The sequence below is a fragment of the Watersipora subatra genome, chromosome 9 (assembly GCF_963576615.1).
Source record: "Watersipora subatra chromosome 9, tzWatSuba1.1, whole genome shotgun sequence".
Taxonomy (NCBI): Eukaryota; Metazoa; Bryozoa; class Gymnolaemata; order Cheilostomatida; family Watersiporidae; genus Watersipora; species Watersipora subatra.
Window position 1 is genome coordinate 503,513 of NC_088716.1, and position 25,414 is coordinate 528,926.

At 36.7% G+C, this 25,414-nt stretch overlaps 1 protein-coding gene across 1 annotated transcript in view; it reads right to left on the reverse strand.

Moving 5' to 3' along the window:
- Positions 1-3,175: 3,175 nt before the first annotated feature.
- The window catches only part of LOC137404148 (centrobin-like), a 577,594-nt gene continuing 555,355 nt past the window's right edge, over positions 3,176-25,414 (reverse strand). The window contains exons 8-9 of the mRNA XM_068090304.1: positions 4,094-4,189; positions 3,176-3,546 (exon numbers count right to left, since the gene is read on the reverse strand). Coding sequence (XP_067946405.1) covers positions 3,443-3,546; positions 4,094-4,189 — 200 coding nt within the window. The 3' untranslated portion in view covers positions 3,176-3,442. The remainder of the gene's footprint in view (positions 3,547-4,093; positions 4,190-25,414) is intronic.

Genomic DNA, 25,414 nt, shown 5'->3' on the forward strand with positions numbered 1-25,414 from the left:
CTTTCCTGTCACATGACTAGTTGCTATGGTTTATCACTTCTTTCCTGTCACATGACTAGATTATATGGTTTATTACTTTTCCCTTTCACGTGACTGGTTTCTATGACTCACAGCTCCTTTTCAATTATTAGTCCTTGTATTTATTCTGCTCGTCGTTCCGTTGAATTAAGAGACTTGTTTGTACTTGTCAGTAGGCTCACTCTCTCAAGGTTATAATAATAAGTGTTACCATATGATCATCTTATATATAATATATACATGTAATAAGTTACTATAAACCCCAAATACATAAAGGGCTACCTTAGCTTAAGACCTTAAATTGGCTACACTTTGAACCGTTCAGTTAATCAAATATTAACACAGTTTCTTTGTACCAAGGTCAAGGACATGTCATGTTGTAATTAACTAACTTTACAAGTGTCACCAGGACACTGTCTTGGAGCATCTGGGTCTGTTTATGTAGCTATCTACCTCAATTACAAATGGATCATCCACTAGTTCTATTGAAAGAAATTAAGGTTATCCTCTGACACAAATTTAGATAGTCTAATTTCATGTGAATCCATTTTAGTCTAATAGGGGCCAGTGTGAGGGCCCCTTCCTCTTACAGCTACCGTAGATAGGAGTCTGCAACTGTAGGATTACGAAGCAACTGTATTACACTTAGGTAGGTGCAGGTAACCCACATGCAGAGCTCTCTCATTACATTTGGTTTGCATGTTTATACGCAGGTTTGATGGTATTTGTGATCAGCCAGTTAATGGCTGTATAAACTGGAAACTCTACTATCTTCTAGTTAATATGTATTTGATTAAGTTGGATTTTACAGGTTATTGTGTCTATGAATGAACAGCAACTGGAGTTACAAAAAGTCATAATGTGACGGCCTGATCTGGCTAATGTTGAACTTATGTAGCAGAAGCCATGGTAACAAAATTTCAGCATCCATATAACTTATCTATTTATAATCTAATTAACTAAAAATAATGAATGAGCCAGCAATGAAACTGAATTTACCTTAGAAATAATGCATCAGGTGCAGTGCGTATTGTTACCAGGGGAGGCAACTCCGCAAAACAACAGTATGTCAAGACAGGTAATCTGTGCTTATCGTGTGAGTAAAGTTTAACTTTGTTTATTTTTATATTATACTAAGAGCCCTTAGAAATGTAATCTGCTGTCAAAAACTGCTTTTGATAAAATATGAGAGTTGTTATAAGTTGTTATCAAATTCTAATAATCAGAAAAAAGCAGACTACTTTTGCTGAGGTTGTTTTACAAAGCTGGAACAATTGATTCTGTATAACATGAGTGCTATGTATGATCACTGTAGTCTTCTATAAGGAGATGAAGAAGGCATGTTTACGCTAGCCCTTCCTTCTGTAGCTACTATCCTCTTTTTCCCATGTAGCAACAGTGTTAGTTTAGTGTTGACCTGAGTGACTGATTTATTTATACGAGGAAGTTGATGGCTGCATCTGTCATCAATCAGTATGTCAGAGACTATGCCTCTGTCTCCCTTGACTATAAATAGCCACTCCACCCAGCAACCACTTGTTGTCAGTCATCCGTTTTTGATTTCTCTTATCTATGTTTTCTGTTATTCTAGCCAGCCCATCCAGCTATTAAAGCTAAACTAGATATGCTACTTGTAAACTGTATACTTGTAAACTAGATCAACATAAATCATAGTGAAATACGCTTAAATTAACGAACATAGAAAATTGATTAATTGGACAGCTGCTTCATCATAGTTGACCAATCAGCCATAAGCTAGTGAGATTAAAAATATTTCATAGAATAAAATACTAGTGGTAAAGTTCTGGTTTAAAACAGCAAATACTTTAGGTAATTGCCTTCTTAAAAGGCCAAGCAATATTAATGATAGTCAGTATTTAACAAATGAAATTGAATTGTGGGTAATGTTTATGTGTAGTTGTTGACTCTATGTGGCTGTATGATAGAGTTCGTGAATTGCTGTGTTTGAGGTGGCAGTGGGCTTTTATGATAAACATATATTGACATTTTAGATTACACACTATGCTACACCATGAGTACAAGTCAGATAGAAATACAATCATAACACTACTCTGGGGAGAGTAGTGTTATGATCCTATTAGCTATCATCCTCTTATTCCCATATAGCAACAGTTTTAGTTTAGTGCTGACCTGAGTGACTGATTTATTCATACAAGGAAGTTGAGGACTGCATCTGTCATTGATCAGTACGTCAGAGACTATGCCTCCGGCTCCCTTGACTATAAATAGCAACTCGACCCAGCAACCACTTGTTGTCAGTCTGGTTTTGATTTCTCTTATCCTAGCCAGCCTATTCAGCTATAACAGCTGCATTGTTACTGTATACTTGTAGATTATATCAATAGAAATCTAGTAAATGAAAACACTATAAGTGTCAATAATATTGTACACTTATATTGATGAACAGAGGAAAATGATTTCTTAGGCAGTTAATTTCTCTTAGCTGGCAAATCAACCATCAGCCAAGGCAATAGAGATTTTTATTATCTAGTATTATTTGCTGATAATTGTCTTTGGTTATACAAATACCATCCTAGTATATGCGGAGAGTACAGCTGTCAGGAGTGGTAAACAGAGCATATGTACATAGTTTATGCAATTAATATCTTTCTGTACCACCCAGTCTACATTAAAAGGGGGGGGGGCTGCTTTGGCCATTTGCCAGGTACTATTGTAATCTGTTTTTTTACAGAGACAAAAACAGCATTAGGTTTTTCAAAATATATGTTTTAATACATAAAATATATCTGAGTTGCATGTCCAAATTTCAGAAAGTTGTAATTAATATCGCACCAGCTGGTAGAATAAGTGAATTTTGGCCAACAGTGCCCGGGTTACCCGTATACAACCCACAACAATAAATGTCTTATAAGTGCATTGCAACAACCAGAATGCTGAGTATTACCAAGAGATCATGAGAATAATACATTTAATCTGTGCCATTTGTGTCAATAATTCCACCTTATAATGGCGACGGGAAGGAGCAGCTTTAACCCACCTAAAAACAGCGTGACAGCAGTCAGGAATATGTAATTTACGAGAAACGATCATTTTTAATATGGAGGATTTTTAATGAAATAACTTTTATTTATTTCAAGTTTTCTTTAGTTTGATATGGATGAAGAGATAAGGTTGAAAGAATAAGTATATTTAATCAACAATAATAAAATACAAGCAGGATGTATTACAATATAGAGAACAATATCATGTGATCACTTTGACAATGCGTGTCTTCTAGTGGGGCCTGCGCCGTGTCCTTATTTACTATAAGCCTGCCCTCTGGTTTGAGGGCTGACTGGTCAGTTCTCTTGTCATTGCTCATTGGCTGGTTGGGCTAAAACGTAGGTCACTCGGCATCTTTAGTGTCTGTCTGGGTAGATTGTCAGTCTCTGCTGCACCACTATTAACTATCCGGGTGGTGACATTGATTGCCTGTCAAATGTGTATCACCTGGAGTCTGTAGATACGCAGTAAATTGTTCCAGCCTCCTCTGAGTAGCAGACAAATCTGAATAAACAGATATTTCTCATTATAAGTAATATATAAACAAGGGTTACTTTTGCTGATGAGCTGTGAGATATCAATGACGAATCGCTATCAACATGCTAAAGGCAATGTAAAAGTCAAACTGCTGTCATTTCGATTGAACATCTTGAGCTTATGCAGTAAATGCTCACACACTATGTAACTCAAGAAACATAAACATATCTACATAAAGTTACCCGGAGTGAGCCATGATTGATCAACCACAGCCTCATAGAATCAAACCATCAGAACAATACCACAGCTAGTATAATATATACTAGTAGGTATTTTACACTGTCTTCTTGTAGTATGGTTACTTGCTGTCTAGCTTGAACCAATGCTATAAAAGTGAGCATGAAAAACCTCCTGTTACATGTGCCACACTGTTACTGCATATATTTGTGCTTGGATGTAAATATATCTGTCTACTCTGACTCTGATCTGCATTTTTAATTACAGAAGCAACTGACTTCTATCCTTTAATACTGTACTAACAATAAACTGGTGAAATACTAGCATAGGAAGTTACCTTCTGCCTGCTGCTGAGTATGTCTCTGTAGAACTGAGAATTTCTGGTCACTTTCTATTTGCAGTGTTGTTATTCGTTGTCTAGCGTCATCCAGAGCTGCAACAGAGTGAAAAAAAAACTTGCTGATAGATATTCAACACTTCCACTGCTCACATTTGACAATGACAGCAGGTGCTGAATACATTGGTGAGTAGATGTACCTTAGCACATTTACATGCTAACAAGGCTTTCATATGCTTTGTTAATTACAGAAGGAACTGAATGACAGAGCATAAAGGCAGGAATGTATATGGTAGCACAGAGACTGAGGGGTGTAGAAGCAGGGACGTATGTAGATATGTCGTATGCGATAGAGTCGTGTACTCAGCAGTGAAATTGTCCAATCATGCTCTACTTGAAAGCAAAAGTGCATCATGGAATCACACAAGCTGACAAACAGGTTGATTGTTGACTTCCAAGCAGGTGGGGCAAACAGGCTGTTAGGTGCTTTTCGTAGGAGACGAGGCCAGCGTACTACTAATAATAGCTTGACTGCTCAGCTAGCTAAACGCTGCAAGTTTGATCAAGCTTCTTGCAAGGCAAAACTTTCTTCAACGTGCACACCTATGCATTCCAGCAGGCTGGTCGCTTGAGGAAGTTTCAATACACTCACTCTAATTCAAAAGTAAGTTTATTTCCCTGGCTGGATAGCGACTGGCCACTAGATGCATTGAAGCAGCACTTAGTGTGTTACACGCATAAGCCATCCGCGATTCCTTAGAAAAAATTTAATTATTTTAAAAGTTATAAAACTTTGTAGTTATTGCCAGCCAAGCAACACAAAAATAATTTTGATGTTTTTTTTAAGAATTCCTCCAAGAACTAGCAAATAAGAAATTCCTCCAAAATGGAACATCACACTAGCTGTTCCTAATACACCTGCCATAGAAGAGGAAGCACGGATTGTCTTATAGTAAAGAACTGTAATGTTTCATATCTAAACACCAGCTTGAAGGAATGACTCACTAGTCTATCACCACTGATTTCTCTTCCTCAGTACTATACTAACAATGAACTAGTAAAACATTCACATAGGAAGTTACCTCTTGCCTGCTGCTCGCTTTCTATCTGTAGAACAGAAAGTTTCTGGTCGCTTTCTCTTTGCAGAGTGGAAAGTTTCTGGTCGCTTTCTCTCTGTAGAGCGGTAAGTTTCTGGTCATTTTTTTCTTGCAGTGTTTTTATCTGTTGTCTAGCGTCATCCAATGCTTCAACATAATAAAAAAGAACCTGTGAATAGTACATAGAGCCATAGAGACACATGAAGGGTGTAGAGACAGAGGGGTGTAGAAGCAGAGGGGTGTAGAGGAAGGCAGGCGCAGAGGCAGTAGCCTACCAGCAGAGGCAGGCCAGCCTGGTAGATATGCTCAGCAAAATTCAGACTCGAGCTGCAAGCTTAAACATTGTCTTGATCAGCCCCGCTATATGGCCGGCAGATATTTATGCAGGCTGGCTGACAAGGGCGGGCGGTTGGCAGACAAACTACATATTAGTGCAATCAAGTAAAACACTCAGCACAAAAAACATGCAATTGTGGTCGACTTGAAAGTAAAACGTGTTATCATTGTGACCTTGGCAGCATAGAGTGTGATCATTTTTTGACTCAGTGAAAGTGAGCAGGCTTTCTTGCAAGGAGGACAATCAATTCGTCTATTTAGTGACCTGAACATATAACCATTGTCTACCAGGAGGCAAAAGCGAGCAATCATTGTCAACTCAACTGACTCAGCTAAGCTGGCAGGCAAACTGACTGGCAGGCAAGCACGGTCAATCAAGCGGTGGACACAGCAAGGTAGACACAGAAATAGCAGGTGCCAGCAGGTGTGGCTGGTAAGCAAGCACACTGGCAAGCAGAGAGGCTGGCAGGCAGGCTGCTAAGCTTCCCGCTTGCTTTAAGAGATGAGAGTTGCAATATTAGTAGTGGTGGAGCAAACCAAAGACTACCTATTTGCTCCAGCTTCTTGAGATGTGAAACTTACTGCATACATGCATTTGTGCCTTCCTGCAGGCGGGTCGCTAAACAATCATTTGATCAACAAGAGTTTGGTATACCGAAAAATAGCTGTAAAAGTGTTTAGTTGTTGCCTACCAAGCCAAACAAGAGACAGTATCTGATGTGTATAAATGTGGCTTGAATAAAAGCTTATAAGATAAAAAAGCTCATTTCACATCTACCAGTTTTATTGGAATTAAGGTTACATGCATCTGGTAAAATTAACTTTGATGTTGTTTGGTAAGGAATTCTCTAAACAGCCTCACCTATAACGAAACTCTAACAGAACTCAGCACCATACTAGCTGTTCCTGTTAGCATCTGCCATAGAAAATGGAACCACACATTGTCTTAGAGTTTATAAAAAGGAAATAGTTAATCTAATTTTAAACTTTATATCAAATATTATTATTGTTATAAATTTAAAGCCTGAATATTAAAGCAAGAAGCTGCTACAATATGTACTTTAGTCTGTCATTCAGTTTACTACTAAACATGACAAAGGATAGAGTCATGTTATGTTAGGAACAATTAAAATGTTGTGGATAATCTACAGCGGTGTAAAATATGGTTGTAATACTTTCTACTTTCCATCAAAAACTGCTGCATAGATGATTAGCTATTCATAAAAAGGAGTGTAATGTTTAACCTCTAACCTCAGTTTGAAGGAATGACTCACTAGTCTACCACTACATACAATAATCATAGTATCATTATTATTGTGTTAAATTCTTCACATTTCAGACATTTCAAAATACAGAAATATTAACATACAGAATAGTGTGGAACACAAGAGTCAAGCTACTGAGTCTGCCACAAGGAGTTGATATTTAAAGAGCTGCTAACATCACTTCAATCCCACCAGTTTTGAATATTAATATTTATTTAAATACTCAGACTATAAACTGTTCAGCTAGAGGCTGGAAACAAGCAGCACTCTGTCTATGCAAGACTCAGTGAGTTTACAGGAAAATAGAGATGCAATTATCCAGGGTATGTCCCAGGGTTCATCAGTAAATGTATACAATGAATAAATTACTAGCATTTAGTTTAGATTTTCAGTAGAAAGTTGCTGAGACTGAAGAGTTTAGCAGTAGAACAGATCAAGTGAGTAGCTGGTATCAGACTGTATAACAATCCTACCTTCTACTACTGACTTCAGCTGCCATCTAATCAACAGCTCTGATGATTCCTTCTTTCCCCTAACCTCAGCTTCCTCCAATGGAGTCCTTTTGTGTTTATTCTTTATGTTGAGGAGTGAAGAGGCAGTCACTAGAGACACGGATCCTAACATGACCTTCAGAGCAGTTGTCTGTCCATTGTATGCTGCACAGTGTAGTGGTGTGTAGAGGATGTTATTCTGTATGTTTAATAGGGAGTCTCTCTGTAGTGAGGAGAAGTTGTAGAGGAGGAACTCTATACACTTGCTACTTCCACACCCTGCAGCCAGTGTTATAGCTGTGTTACCAGATTCATCCTTCTCAGATACAAACTCGTACTTCCTCTCATCACTCACTGTGTCTATCAGCAACTCTACACACTCACTGTTGTCTCCCCTCTCTACAGCAAGGTGTAGTGCTGTACGTCCATACTTCCTCTTCATCCAGAGCAACTCGTCTGCTGTTCTTCTGATTGGTGAGAGAAGCAGACGACAGAGTTCTGTGTGGGCTTCTGCTGCAGCTAACATAACAGCTGTGTGCGAGTCATGCTTGATAGTAATCAGTAACCTCAGTAGCTCAGCTGGTTGGACTGGCTCTAAGGCTGCCCTCAAAGCACTAATCTTCATCTTTCTCTCTCTCACATAATCCTTCAGCAGTCCTTCCATGTTTAACTGTAACATATGTACTGCACTCTATTAGCTGCTGCATACAGTAAAATATGATAAAGAAAAGAGTACAAAATGTAACTCAACTGCAGAGTTGGAAAGCTGCCAACCATAACAGAGTGGCTGCAGCTGAACCCTGGATATTTACAGAGTATAAAAAGGAGTCCAGGGATGTCAGACTCTGGTAGAGCTGAGAAACATGAAATATTTGCAGTAGGAAGTGTTTGCTGGTCTGATTATGACTGAGGAATGAGACCAGAGCCTCCTGACCTTAACTTAACCTCACTACATGACAGACTCTATGAGTCTCCTCAGGGTAGAGAGTGATAGTCTCAGGAGGTCAGAGTTATATTATAATCACACTGACTCAGTGTCTCTCCTCATCTACTCTATTATTCCCAGTAAGTACAATATCAACAGATGCTAATATAATATATAAGTTATACTTACCTGTTGCTATTCTGTTTGTCACCCGCTCTGACTACTACAGGCTTCTTTGTAGCTTGTAGCTGGTTATAATAATGTTATCTGTCTCCTGATTGGCTGAGCTGAATAAGAGTTAGTCAAACAGTGATTCATGATGAATCTATCGGATATTGAATAAAAGAACAGGAGCTAATTGTTACTGCAGCTTCATGATTGGCTGGTTATACAGCCTTGTAACTGGTTAGTTTCACATTCTGTTTAGTATTTAAAGTGAAGTTTATCTGCTTAATTTCATATAATAAAATAACAAACATTATGTTACTTTTACTAGTAACAGAATGGCCTCGGACAATATAAATATGCAGACTGTGACCGCTGGCAGTAATGTGATGAATAGGAAATTTTATAAAATAAACCTTCATACAATTCATTTTGCTACAATTATATAGAACTCAATATAAATATCCGTTTTTTGATTAACATGTAGGTACTGAGTACAATGTTTTATATTACATTTTAGTAATAATAAATCACAATCAGTAAATATTTAATGAAAATATTTAAAGACTCAAGTAAGTACATGTATGTTAAATATCCCAGCATATCAGCCACTCACACTCAGCTAGCAACAACAGTGCATAACTTATAGACACTTGCTAACCAATGTCACACACAGTAAGAGAGCTAGTGGCAGGTACTAGTCAAGGTCTACTAATCAAGGCTACTGTTTCTCAGATAAATTCTCAAATACCAAACACTTACATGTAGTTTAAGGGCAGATAATTAACAACATTGAAGTCAAGGATGCTTGAAAGCTTGTTACGCTTTTCAAAGACACATGAAGTTTTGTTTGAAATAAGGATTTGTCTGCTCATTGCAAAATGTGGCCATAATTGTGATAAGGTACGCCTGCTTAAATCAATAAAATTAGATATTTTATCTTTGGTCAGTTTATCATGTGACAAGGCAAGCTAGCAGTGAGTGAACACTATTTAAGTATTTCTACAACTTTTCTAAAGACAAAGTTTGGTATTAGCAGCTGCAATCAAAAAGCAGTAGATAAATTCTTTTCAATTTTTTTAACTTAATGTAAAACCTATAAATGAACATTACCTCCATTTGAACATCAATTTGACATTTTTTTAACTTTACAAACCCATAATAGCGAGTGACCCGTAAAAAATTGTTCTCCAAATTGTAGTAATAATGACTCGGTTCCATTAATAACAAATAATTATACTTAGCTTTAAAAGCAACACAGTAAAAATGAATAATATCTGTATTAGACTAATCGTCAGGGCCGTATCCTCCTATACTGCAGCTACTGCCATGGTAGTACCATTTTGTGAAGATAAAAATCCCGGAATTCATGTCATTTTTGCTTGATTTTAACACTTTGGCTGGCGAAATGACCAAAATGTCGTTTATCAGTTGCGTAGGGAAACGGCATTTATTTCGCTTTCGGTAGACGTTTATTAAGCTGCCGTCTCGTAACGTTAAACAAAGGATATGAATGCTAGTAAGTTTTAAATATCATCAACAATATATTAGTCGATAAATTAAGATATGAAACGAGTACCCGAAAGGCGTTCCTTTGTGCTAAGGAAATCGCGCCTCCTTGGAAAAGAATAAAAGCTGAAAATACCAGTCAACATGGGCTTGACTTTCCAAACGATAAAATAAAATATTATTTGATCAATCATTATTTGATAGCTCAAACTTAAATCTACTACTACTTGCTCAGTATTATAGGCTATAGTATAAGTGCATTATTTTTAACATGGTGCTCTATTAATTTTACCAATCAACTCTAAAATACGGTATTATTTAAATAAATTATTTCATAGGCGACTACTCGTCTCCTACACCATACAACATTGTACCTGGTGATAATTCTACCTCATGCTAGCTGTGACCAACCCCTTTAGCAGCTCTCATTCACATTGTATTTTTAATCAGCGTTGTTAGAGACAATCTCAATAAACAGTTTTATATTTATAAAAATTTGCTGTTAGAACATGTGCCCATCAGGAGCCAAGTGTGCTAGATTTGCACCATTTTGACTAGTTATACATGTACATACTAAAGATTTTTCCGGAGGAGGATCCCAGATCCCCCTCCCCCAACTGAGAGGGCGTTCGGTACCTCTCTTAGACTTTTCCTGCAGTCCCATTTTCAAACAGGTGGATACTGCCCTGCTAAAAGTAGATCGTTGGTTTGACACGGTATTGATACTTTGATGTATGTAAAAAACGGTTTACATTTATGATGGTATGTGAGTGACTAATTTTAGTCTAAAAGTTGTGCTTAGCGATGCCACTATAGGTTTATCATTTACACGAAATGCAACGCGTAGTTGTCTCGCTCTGCTCAAAAAGTTGTTTGAACGTTAATATCACTTAGTTCAGCGGCGCAGAAGAAGAGTTGAGATCAGAAAACATTATAGAAGGTATTGAATAGCCAGAAGATGTTTGTTCTATCGAATGCAACAATCGGAACACAATTGGCGAAGCTAACGAGCAAATATTCAGTTTCAAAAATCTTAATTTTTGTTTCTGCAGGTAATAAGTATGGTTTGTTTGTCGCTTGTTCGTGAATGTATACATTTGTAACATCTGATAACTTATTACTATAAAGCTTGTAAAGTTCCAGATTTATAGCATATATTATTTAATAGCATCATTGCGGTTATCCTGCCAGTTTTGACTGCAAACTGCAGCAAACATATCGATGAATGCAATGAGTTTGTATGCAACTATGTTAAATATAGTATAGCATGATATTATACCTCCAAACTTATAACGAAATAAAAAATTCGAAGCACTAACAAATTTCAAGGCAGGGCAACAGAATCACCTGCTATACGCACCATCGCGGGTTAATTGCAAGCAATAGATATCAACTAGTAGAGATATTACTCGGCTTCCCAAGTTTGTTATTTAGAGATCCTCAACAAGTTAGCAGATTTATTGCTTTCAAAAGAGTTAATGACATTAAGGGTTAAGACATTGACTTCGCCTGACAAAGGGTCAAACTTAGCTTTAAAAATTCAGAGGAGCTATTTGTAAAATAGCACACCACTATCTATTTGACAGCTATTATAAATAGGGGAAAGGTTAAAAATAGAATGCAATGTCATTCAAATAGAGGTTTCACAGTAATTTTAGTAGTAATCAATTCTAAATTATAAACCAAATATCATATGACATACCGTCCAAGTCAACTTTCTCTGTCATTCAGCCAAAGTTCCTCCGCAGATGACATAGTTTTATTCGAGCAAAGTACAGAATAATCCCCATGTATAGTGAGCGTACATTGTCAACCTTTGGCTGGGCGTATATAATCCTCAGATAGTTATCGAAGAGTAATAAAATTCTTGATGATATCAAACTTTTTATTCCGTTGACCTGAAATTGTAAAATAAGATGGAACTGTCCTGGAAGAATTAGCATGATTGTTGCTCGTCATGATGTGCCTTACATAAGAATTCCATATAAACACACAAAATCGTTAATAAATAATACAGGTGTGATGCGGGACGGAATTAAAACATGTGATACCACTTCTCTATATGTATAGAAATTAAAATAAACAGAGCTATAAACAAAGTATTATTAATAAATTACTAGTTGTAGTTGATAGCTATAAAGTACTATAAACTTTACTATTGTTAATATTATAATTACTATTATTACTTGTTACTATTATGTCTTACTGAGAGTCTCACCATAGAGTTGAACTCCAGTCCTCTGTATCACACTCAAGGCCCACCTACTATCCTCTATTGTTGAACTCAAACTGACAGTATTTAGCTATTGCCACACAAGAAGAGACCACCCAAATTGAGCTATTTTAAATCAATGAATGGAAATGAAGAGAGCATTCAAGCAATGTGACCAGCTGGTATTCACCAGATTGTCTGTCACATAATATAGCTTGTAAACAAAATTTCACTTGGCTACTATATGCTGACTCTCACCTCTTCATTTTGTGACAATCACCACAGAAATTAGGTTATCTAACACTCATTGTCAAACTAGGTTAAAAAATCAGCAATGAAACCTGCCAGTGATGACAGTATTTTTGTAATCTATTTAGTAATATATTATAGTACAAAAATATTCTTAAATAGCAATATTGATTTCATGTGAACATCCCCTCTTTTCCTTTGTAAAATGAACCAAAGAAACGCTGTATGCCTCGACAAAAGAGCGTTCCAACTGGTAAGAAATTTGAGATACGAGATGAATTCTGAGCCAATACATGCCTTGAGATATGAGACAAATTAGAGATACTAGCATACGAGACAGTTTCAATGCTTACGAGAACAGCATTGCTCATTCTTTCTCCTCGGATAAAAATGATAAAAAAAGCTAGCTGTGAGTGAAAGTGATAAAAAGTATAAAAGTGAAGCGAAATTATCTTAATCGAAAAAGATAAAAAAGGAAAACTAAGACAAAATTCGAAAAGGTTTACTTTTAAATTAAAAGTTATTTTTAATTGTATGCGTAATGTATAATGTATAATAAGCTTAATGTAAAATAAAAACATATTTATAATTGTATGCGTAATCAGCTAAATTAATTTAAGTTAAATATAAAGTATATTTACTGTTGAGTAGACAAAAGTGTAGTGTTCAGATTGAGTTGTAATCAAGTATTTCCTGAACCACTGCTAGCCTCTACTGTCTGTCTCAAAGGTGACAACTCTATACAGTACTGCATATAAAGATGTTGTTTTATTGTAGACCATACTCATTAGATATGTACTTGTTACTTTGTGACTGCAGGTAGAGAATTAGACTAATGAAAAACACATTTCCATTGTAATATCCACTTTAGCTTCTTTATTCTACTGAAAGGAACCAATTAATTCCTATTTATTAAATACATAAGAAAAATTGTTTTGAGATATGAGAATTGAAATGGGAACTATGTTCCAGAACTAATTAGGCTCGTATGTTGAGGTATGGCTCTATTTCTAATGATGAACCAGAAGATATTAAACGGGAGACAAAAAAGAGCGAGGGATCATTTTGTTAACATCTCTAGATGCTTTGACTAGCAATACATAAAAGTACTTTGATATCCTAAAATAACACTCTCCCTATAACAATTCAAATCTGATATACCGTAAAACCTCTGATTGCTACCTACATTTGAATACTACCTCTATTTGACTGTCACTTTGACCTTTATGAACCCATAATATCAGTGATCAGTAGAAAAGGGCCCAAAAAACTGTATTGAAAATTAATCGCTAACAATAAAAAAATCGTTATTAATGTAAACGATACGAATATGTTTAATAGTGATAATATTTATGTTTCGCTTCGACCGTAATAGGGCTAAATTTATCTTTCGAGGATTCTGATGAATCATACAAAAAATACAATGTCCACCTCTATTTGAATGCCGTCTCCAATTGATCCCCACTGTAAAGAAGGGTTGAAAAATAGAGTGCCATGTCGTTCAGTTACAGGTTCTACGGTAATATATTTTAATACACAAGATGAAAATTTAAAATTAAAACCAGGGAGATTCTTTGAAGTGAAAAAGTTCTAAAAGAGTCAAAACTTTTCTCACTCTTGTTTTCTATTGGACATGACATGTACTAAGTCTTCTCTAACAGAAGTAATGGGATGCTGAAACTGGAACCAACCACTAACCTACCTGGCACGACACTATAACTGCCAGAATAAGCGAGTAACTGGGAAGGGAACAGCGCAATGTAACAGGAAGCCTACACAAAAGACACGGTAGCTACATGTAGTTGTGATGATCAGGGTACATGATGAGCTGAGATAAGCGAGTCTTGTGGGTGGTGAATAAGGGAATATATCTTTAAAAATAAATATTAGTAATGACATGAAATCTCTCTAAATACGTAAAGCATAAATGCTCTGATAATGAAATGCTTGTGGTAGAAAATTCATGGTTGATGAACGTGACAGATGCTCTTATTAGTGTCCCTAATTGATCATTTTCTAATCATTAGAGCAATATGCATATGGAGAGTGTAACTCCCAATTTACAGACATGTGCAGGTCTATGTGATAGATAATCACGTATCCCTAATTTATGATATATATTGTTGCACCATAATTGTTCTATTTCATCTGCTAGTTAATGAGGCTGAACAATCAGATTATTTGAACATTGAGGAGCACATAACTCCTGAATGTAAAAACCGTATAACATCAAGACCTTTTTGATGCCAGCTGTCATATTGGAGACTGTAAGCAACTAAAGGGACAGAATAGCCTTGAACTATGAGAAATTTATAAAAAATACACTGTTACAGTGGCAGTCAGAGTAAACATAGTCATCAGTTCATGGTTTGCTCCAATTTTAAAATATGGCTGGCTGCATCAAGCAGCAGCACTGAGAATGTAAACATCGGGTGCAGCTGTATGTAGATGCTTCAAATGAATGAAAAGTTCAAAATTTTAAATTTGAAAAGAGGAGTACAAACGCAAATAAGATGACATGTTGCTTATGTCATGTGACTTAACACCACAGTCATGGACTATTGTGTTGATAGTCTAAAAATAGAATAGGGTAAACTGACTAAATAGATGATAAAGATAAGACAACTGAATAATAGAAAGCAATCAAAATCTGAGACTAGAAAATAAACTAATATGTTTCTCCTTTTATCTCATCAGACTTTAAGAGCATGGAAACTCACAGTCAAGATTAAAACTGATGATGAGTGAAGAATGAGACAGCAAAACCACAACTACTAAAGAACATAGAAATACTGTTTGACAAGTGTTTTGACATCGCCCAAAACCTCCAGCTCAACTTGAGGTTTCAACAGAATCATTTTGATATTAAAGCTTGCATACAATTAATGAACATAGCTTGGCTGGTTGCGACTGCATGTACACTGCAAATAGCTTGAGGAAAGTTTTGGCTTATTGGAATGACGTCATTCCAATAAATAGGGAATAACAAAAGCGCTGACTGAAATGGAAACTAGTGTTTGGGTGTTGTGAATGTGTTGGAAACTAACATAACTGACTTATTCATAACATATTCAGGAGTATATTAATGGGCTTATGATGGTAGAGCTAGCTGAAGGACTTGGATGAAATATGCCTGATCATAGTTCTGCAAGTGTATATCCATATATATGAATCTCAATGTTTGTGGTCAGTCCAGTTATTGCGTTTAAAAATTAGGAATAAAAAATCTGCCTCGCAGATGATTTGATCTCAGAACCTCCCTGTCGGCAGGCCAGCAATCTAATCCACTACACTATGATAGCAAAACTTTCAGTGATAGAGATCAGATTTTAGTGACAAAAATACACTTCACAGAGGATTGGATCTTGGCACTTCCAGTTCTAGAGGCCACGAGCTTACCCATTAGATTATGCCTTCAACTGAGTACAACAATCAATAATAGTGAAGATATTCATTACATTGGTTATAATATGCATTACGACATTACATCTCATGCTGGGCTCTCAGCCTCACCAGATGAATGCACGGAGTAACAAAAGCTTTGTATGTATTTATTAGTCGATAAATGTACAAACTATATATAAATCAAACGCATAGATGGCTTGTTGCAAATTAAAAAGCTTCCAGTGTGAAGTTTAAAAAAAATTTCATCAGAAAGTATCGAGACTTTTCTATCACTTGAGATTGGTTTGTTGTTTGACGTCTTGTGATTGCCAGGACGTTTGCAGATGAAAAAAACCAAACTTGATCGCTGTTGAAATGCTCAGAAAAAAAGACATCTTTTTTTGAGCGTTTTAACCAATGATACACAGCCCCCAGGAATGATATACAGGGGACTGTATATCACTGTTTTAACCAAGATCAAATTTGCCGATTTTCCTTTAAGTTTATTCGAAGGTTAAACTCACTTTTCTTAGCTTTTGGAGGGCCATCGCTAATCAGATGATTGGCAAAATTTGACTTTTGCAAACCTTTAGAAAAGTCGTTATCGAAAATATTTTGCAGATGATGGTAATAACGACGTCTAAGAACTACTAAAAGTTGAGGTTTGACTCTATGGCTTGAAATAAAGTGATATTCTATAGCGATAACAACCGTCCTAGTGGCCGTTGGGCAAAAAACTGTTTGAGTTAACCAAGTTGAGGTCGAGTTATCTAAAGCAATTTATCATTGCGTGGGAACGGACCAAACAGATCCGTTCGAGTTAATCACGTGTTCGAGCTATTCGAGGGCGATAACTATCGAGTTATATTATTTTTTATTATTCGATAACGAGATATTTGTTTCGGATCTTTCGATAGGCTAAAAATAGGCAACAAATTCATATCGAGAAAGACAACTATCGACATCGACTATAGAAATCGACTATCGAGCTATCGCGCAACCCTAGTATAGTGTAAAAGTAATGTGTTAGGTAATATAGTGTAGGCATTGCAATTGTAACTGTAATGTAAGGGTAATGTAAAGGGCATTCACTTAGTATTATATGAGTTTAATACGTTACACAAAGGCTACAGTTTAGACAACCAAAAAAGTTCTCACATGTCAGGCAATGTCTCAGCGTCATGATTTTCCTTTTGGCCATTTTTTAAGGAAGACTAAGAACTGACCAAAGTATAGCCTATATGATTAGATCACACTTTCACAAAAAATACCAGGAGTACAATGATCGATGGTGAGAGTGGAATGAAAAAGTGAAAGGTCTTGACAGTTGAGAATATTTTTAATCTTTCATTTATTTTTTATAACTTAAATGTTTGTTGGTTACAATTAGTCTGTTTCTGCTTACAGGTACAACATGTGTGACTATTAAAATTGGATTTCGGCCATCGAATTAAGGAACTTTGCATTATTCTCTCCTATTATGTCTCCTACATTATTGCAGAAGAGAAAGCACAAAAAACTGTTTTAAAATACCCAATACTTGTAGCTACGGCGGGTTCATGATGGCGGCGATAAACTGTTGGTTTTTGGGCTTTTAAGAGCTTGTAATCACATCTCGACATATTTTGTACCTACAACACAGCATAGTAAGAAGTGGTGAATCTTTTGATACCAAATAACTGTAATGTAAATTTTGTTGCAAGTATGCCTTTAACACTAACGCCTCAATCAGCTATTCAAGTTTTTGCATTAATTCAGTTTGGTTAATCATCATGTTTTTCTGTTTAGTTCACAAAAACAATATAATAATTTTTTATAACTTATTATTGCCTCTAAACTAGTAAAACTAGAATTTAGCTATTAAATTAAGGCACTTTGCTCAGATCTTATTGCAGAAGAAAAAGCACAAGGAAACTGCTATGAAAATACCCAGTATTTTTATAACAGGAGGCAGTGAGAAGAAAGGAATATTACAAAAACACCGCACCATTATATTGACGTTTCCAACTGTACACATATTTTTGACAAGTGATAGCGGGCCTAAACTGAAGCCTACTGTAGCCTGTAATATATCAAAATTCGACTTATAGCAGCTACTGTAAAATATTATGTTAAGAAATCTTAACCTCTCCACTGGGCTGGTTACAAACACATGAATCATCAATGCCTTAATGATTGCAGTTGCCCAAACACATTTGCGCCCATATCACAGCAAGGTTAAATGGTTAAAATAATATGTTCATCGTGAACATATTTTTTCACTGCAGCCGCTACATCTATATATTAAATTTTGGTGTATGAAGATCTGCAATGGACTTACATTTCTGCCAGACATCGATTTTTACAAGTTGTGTACTATTGGATGTTTTGAGTGCTAAACCTTCCTGTTTCTAGGTTATGTGATGTCTAAATTCTGTTGAGTGTAATCGAAGAGTAAATGAGATGTTGTGATGTTTGAACTACAGACTTCTCTGTTGCTTCTTACCACCACCATACACAATGCATGTATTGCTAGCGATATGAGCCCGTTTTTAATTTCTTTTTTCTCATGTACCACCTATGCTCATGAAACGATAGCCAATACTTGTGAAACTACCATATACATTTTCATATTATAAAAACTTGGAAGCACCAAGTAGCCTACTCGTGCAAACAGGTAAAACGTTTGCACTACTTCAACAATTTCAGACGTAGATATTTATGCAAAACGTAAGTTATTTAGTGGAACTAGGCTGGCTTTACTCTAAATGTTGTCTTCCTTGCTGATATTGTGCTACGTAATTTTGTCCATGACATCGGCTGTCATTCTTGGCGCAAGTTAACACTAATAAACTTTGAGTGAAACTGCAATTCTTCAAGTATACATCGCCAAACGCAATATAACTACAATGAAGATATCAAAACAAGCTCTTAGTAAAAACAGCTCTTTTTAATTACCAATATATTATGTTCTCCCACACTTACGCGCTGGCCAAGTGGTGGAAAATCCAATTATAATGATGACGATAATAAGAGATCTGACCAACTTACGTTGACCCGATAGCAAAAAATACCAACAAAATAGTATAAAACAGCAGGTAAAATACATTGTTGAACATTCATAATTATTGAAAATTGGTTACATAATTTATCAAACACATACATGTACAGTCTCACAGACAACACGTGTAGATTCTTCTTGAGACATATTTGGCTAGCGCGTAGCCAGAGCGTGAAACGCAATAATATAACATAATGCGCTCGCGGTGATGTAACCTTATGAAAATGGTGGATGGAAATGACTCGGTACACGCTGCAGTGCTGGATTTTTCGAAAGCTTTCGATCGAGTACCTCACGGTCTCTTAATTGAAAAGCTGTTATTTATTGGTATTGACTCAGCAGTAGTTAGATGGATAGCACATTTTTTGGCAGACCGAATGCAGAGAGTGGTTGTGGAGGGAGCAACGTCTGGTTCTCTTGCAGTAACTTCTGGTGTTCCTCAGGGTTCCGTGCTGGGGCCCTCTCTTTTTCTAGTTTACATTAATGACATTTGTAGCATTATAGAGACATCGACAATAAGACTTTTTGCGGACGATGCCCTTCTTTATTGCCCGGTTAACAGCTTAGATAGTTCCCAGAAATTCCAGGAAGATTTGTTTTTGTTGGAAAGGTGGGCTGAGCATTGGGGTATGGTGTTTAACACTGATAAGTGTCAAATAGTCAGGTTTGGTAAGAACGGTCTTGATAGTTCTATGGATTACTTTTTGGGAGGAATAGCGTTAGAGAATGTATCAGCTTTTAAATATCTTGGAGTTGAAATTACTAGTGATTTTAGTTGGGACTTGCAGATTGATTCGGTGACGGCAAAGGCTTCTCGGAGGTTGGGTATGATGAGGCATGTGCTTTTTAAGGCCCCCAGAAAGGTGAAGAGGGTTGCATACCTCACCTTGTGTAGACCTATAATGGAATATGCAGGTGAGGTATGGGACCCTCATTTAGTTAGGCAGATAACATCGTTGGAGAATGTGCAGCGAAGGGCTGTGCGTTTTATTTCAGATTTGAGGGGAAAACAGAGTGTTACGGAAGCAAGGCAGTTTTTGGATCTAGAGCTGTTGGAGGCAAGGCGTAAGAGTGCTCGCATGACATTGATGCTAGAGATTTTAGCGGATAGCAAGCACAGTTCTTTTGTTGATAGTTTTAAGCATTTACAAGATACAACTCATGATCATAATACAAGGTCAACAACTAACGGGGAACCCCCCGCCATTGAGTCAAATTCGAGTTTTTATCAATATAGTTTTATGCCCAGGACTTCCCGCAACCTGCGAGGAAAGCCATGAAATTTTATCGAATTTTTGACAGACATTTTGAAGGCCTTCTTTTACCCGCGAGCGGGGTCTAAAGGCTCGAGTTTTACCTAGACCTAGACCTAGACTTAGTTCGATAGGTTAGCCTAACGCGACGTGTCATACCACCGCAAAATCAAATTTGCTCCTTTGGAACTTTTAGAAGAAATTTCCGTTATAATTGCTTGCAGCTGCGTTTAATTATAACATCAGCCGTCATTTATGAATCGTGAATGACAAGTTCCAAGCAGTTAGCTAATAAAATTTCCGATAGGTTTTGAGTCACATTATTCTATCAGTAGCATTGTCTACCGTATACCGGTAGGAGGGGGGTGACAGTTCTCTAGTGAGTGTTACGTTTATGTTCTGAAAAAGTACCCGAAGAAAATGGTCTATTATAATGATCAGCCAATACATGTGTACGTCCTGTATTGTTTGTTTGTTTGTGAATATTATTTATTGAGGTTTTCATGAGAAAATACTGTTCTGTTGACCTCATAATTAAAAATTAAAGCTAATATAATGTGGTATAATATGATAATTGAGAATAAAATTGATAGTGGCTACAATAATATGATTTCTATAAGAGGATAATAAGATCGTTGATTGAGCTGAGTATATATATATATATATATATATATATATATATATATATATATATATATATATATATATATATATATATAGTGTATATATATATGCAAGCTGAGTTGATTGAGTATTTAGATTCCAAGTTAGTAATTATTAGTATGGTCATTTTTAAAAAAAATTTAACGCGGGTGACACAATACTCTACTATTCTTATGTCAGCTATGGTTGTAAAGTGACAACAGGATAACTTGATGACCTGAGAGGACGTGCTATTGAGAGCTTCTCAGATTTTACAAATTTTTCTTCAACTTTTATGAATATTTATCCTTTTTATTACTTTCTTACCCCTTTTTGTACATATTTTATACTACCATATCACTTTTATATTGTTTTGAAGTTAGCAGGAAGGCAGCTTGGCCGCTTCAGGCACTGCTGTGACTAGTAGTAGACACTGAGTGGGACAACTCTTTGTTTTATTTTAAAGTCCTGATTTTTAATTTTGTTTTATTAAATCTCAGTGATAGAATGGTTAAGGCTAAGACTTCCAGAGGCAGTGGTTTGATTCAGATGGATGGTCAGTGTGGTAAATGTAAAAACAAACTGAAAGATGAAGTAGATAATTTAATTCAATGCGATTTTTGTCAGTTTTGGTTTCACTATAGATGTGCTAGTTTGAGCAAAGAGGAAGCTGAGCTGCTGTCGAGGCTGGAGCCTAAAGGTGCCAAGTGGGCCTGTAAGGTATGCAGCAAGGGAGAAGTTTTTGTTCAAAGTAATCCCCAGCTAGATAATATCGAGAAAAGTTTGGATGAAATCAAGTCCTTGGTTATTGGTAGTCTTGAACCTCAAGTTGAGGCTATAAAAAAAAACATATGCAGCAGCAGTACAAGATATCGAAAGGAACACAAAAGTTCTTGTTAGTGCTGCAAAACAAACACTTGTGAAAAATGAAAACGAACAGAAAGAAGCTAGAGACAAAAACCTGATTCTTTTTGGACTCCAAGAGTTCAACACCAAACAGGAAACTGTTGAAGAAATAAACAAGCTCTTTTCAGAATGTCATCTCTCAAAAGTAATTGAAAAGAAGAACATGTATAGGCTAGGTGGGATAAGTGAAGAATCTGACTTGAAAGATAAGAAACCAAGACCTATCAAAATATGCACAGAGTCTAGGGAAGACAAATGGGAAATAGTGAGAAGAATCAACAGCTTTAAGAAGGGGGGTATTTTTGCAAAGCTGGATATGTCGAAAGAGGAAAGAGAGGAGGATTTTCAGTTATACCAGACGTTAAAGAAAATCAGAGCAGAAAATTCTACAAATCGTTACAAAATAATCAAAAAAAAAATAGTGAAAGTAGACCAATAAGCCTTCTTTTAGCAAACGCAAGGTCAGTGAAGGGTAAACTGAATGAAATAGAAGTTTTAGCATCGGAATATGATATACTATGCATTACAGAGACACATATTGATTCGTCTTTCAATAATGAAATGATTTTGAGCTCATCGCAAAAGTGTATTTATAGATGTGATCGAGATTGCCATGGCGGAGGAGTTATGATTGCCCTTTCACCATGTATTAATCACCACCAGATCCACTTAGAGGGTACATATTTTCCAATAGAAGTAATTTGTGTAAAAATAGAATGCGTTGATAGTGGCCTAGATTTGATAATTTTGTGCCTATACATCCCACCATCTTTTATCAGACAAACAATTGATCCACTTGACGATCTACTGGGACAAGTAGTGTCAAGATTTCCTAAATCTACTATATTTGTTTCAGGCGATTTTAACTTGCCTGACATAGACTGGATTATAGGTCAAGTACGTTCTGGATCTCACAACAAAACACTTCACAAATCTTTTTTGAGCAGTCTGCTATCCCATCACCTGACCCAACTCGTGACTGAGCCTACACACCAACTTGGCAATACACTCGACCTAATCCTTACTAATAATGACAGCCTTTTTACAGACTTGAATGTGATCAATCCTGGACTAAGTGACCATTACATGGTAGGCATAAATATAAAAATCAGGGAATTTAGGCCAAATAGTAAGCATAATGATTCTTTTAAAATATACGCTAAGGCAAATTTTGAAGCTATCACTCTGGCTCTAGAGAAAACACTTTCTAAAGTGTCAAGCGCTATTCAAAATGAAGAAAACATAAACACAACATGGCAAATCTTTGAAACGGACTTGAAAGAAGCAGTCAGTAACTATGTACCTAAATGCACAAAAAAGATCAGAAACAAAGACGAGCCCGTATGGTTTAATGATTCTGCCAGGAAGTGTGTAAGATCGCAAAGAAAATTGTATGATAAATTCAAGAAAAGTGGCCTGGACACAGACCTACAACAGTACAAACAGGCTAGGCGCCAAAACAAAAAGCTCTTTAGGAAAATGGAATACGACCACTATGATAGAATATTATTCAAACCACTGAGTTTGGGAGATAGCAAGCCTTTCTATTCATTTTATAGAAGGAAGAGTGGGAAGAGCTGCCATGGCTCTGTTATTTTTAAGGGTAAATCAGCTTTTGAGACTTCAGAGATTTTTAACAAGTATTTTCAGAGTGTTTTTTCTGGGAGCAGTTCCTACTCAGACCCGCTTTGGGCTGAAGGGAACTGTCCGATTACAATTACTAGTGAGGGGGTGAGGAAATTGTTAATTGGTCTGAAGACCGGAAAGGCCCCAGGCCCTGACCAGCTGAGGAAAGAGGACCTCAGTCTTGATGTGGTGGTCACTAGTCAGATTTTAGCTCTTATCTTTCAACATTCTCTTAATACTGGCCAGCTGCCTGATATCTGGAAGGCGGCAAACGTAGTACCAATTTTTAAAAAAGGCTCGAGAGACAGCCCCAGTAATTTTAGACCAGTTTCACTTACATGTATTGCATGCAAACTTTTAGAACATATAGTACTAAGCAATATTAATCAGCATCTTAATGTAACGCTCAACCCAAACCAACATGGATTTAGACAGGGTCTCTCATGCACTACCCAACTTGTCACAACAGTAGATGACATTATGAAAATGGTGGATGGAAATGACTCGGTACACGCTGCAGTGCTGGATTTTTCGAAAGCTTTCGATCGAGTACCTCACGGTCTCTTAATTGAAAAGCTGTTATTTATTGGTATTGACTCAGCAGTAGTTAGATGGATAGCACATTTTTTGGCAGACCGAATGCAGAGAGTGGTTGTGGAGGGAGCAACGTCTGGTTCTCTTGCAGTAACTTCTGGTGTTCCTCAGGGTTCCGTGCTGGGGCCCTCTCTTTTTCTAGTTTACATTAATGACATTTGTAGCATTATAAAGACATCGACAATAAGACTTTTTGCGGACGATGCCCTTCTTTATTGCCCGGTTAACAGCTTAGATAGTTCCCAGAAATTCCAGGAAGATTTGTTTTTGTTGGAAAGGTGGGCTGAGCATTGGGGTATGGTGTTTAACACTGATAAGTGTCAAATAGTCAGGTTTGGTAAGAACGGTCTTGATAGTTCTGTGGATTACTTTTTGGGAGGAATAGCGTTAGAGAATGTATCAGCTTTTAAATATCTTGGAGTTGAAATTACTAGTGATTTTAGTTGGGACTTGCAGATTGATTCGGTGACGGCAAAGGCTTCTCGGAGGTTGGGTATGATGAGGCATGTGCTTTTTAAGGCCCCCAGAAAGGTGAAGAGGGTTGCATACCTCACCTTGTGTAGACCTATAATGGAATATGCAGGTGAGGTATGGGACCCTCATTTAGTTAGGCAGATAACATCGTTGGAGAATGTGCAGCGAAGGGCTGTGCGTTTTATTTCAGATTTGAGGGGAAAACAGAGTGTTACGGAAGCAAGGCAGTTTTTGGATCTAGAGCTGTTGGAGGCAAGGCGTAAGAGTGCTCGCATGACATTGATGCTAGAGATTTTAGCGGATAGCAAGCACAGTTCTTTTGTTGATAGTTTTAAGCATTTACAAGATACAACTCATGATCATAATACAAGGTCAACAACTAACGGGGAACCCCCCGCCATTGAGTCAAATTCGAGTTTTTATCAATATAGTTTTATGCCCAGGACTTCCCGCAACCTGCGAGGAAAGCCATGAAATTTTATCGAATTTTTGACAGACATTTTGAAGGCCTTCTTTTACCCGCGAGCGGGGTCTAAAGGCTCGAGTTTTACCTAGACCTAGACAACCGATGGTTTTTAATAATTTTAATTCAATGTTGTTAGTATACCAGTGTTAGTAAATAAAATATAGAATGGTCAGTAGTCACAGTATGGCCAGTTAATCAATATCAAATGACAGCTCATTCACAGGATCTAATACCTCTTCTTTCATAATCTTGATAGCGTTATATTTAAAAGATTGTCTGCCATAGTTCTTATTAATAGATGGTGTTATTAATGAGCATTGTGATCTTAGGCTTATTTGGTGTCTCTCACTATCCTGTTGAATATATTTGTATAGAGCACTGGCCACTGTATTTACCTCCACTTTGCCTATCAACTGCCTGTAAAAGAAAGAACGCCGACTGGCGAGAGTATGTAGGCCCAATAATCGACGACCATCAGTTACTGAGAAGGATTTAGGTGCTTTGCATATTACTCGCACCGCTTTATTTTGGCAAGCCTCAATTTGGTCTGAATGACATTTACCAAGAAACATAAACAAAGTAGCACAATATTCAAGACGACTTCGGACTATTGAAGTATGTATTAATTTAGCATCTTCAACAGACAAAAGATGTCGAATCTTACGAAGAGCATATAAACATTGTTTT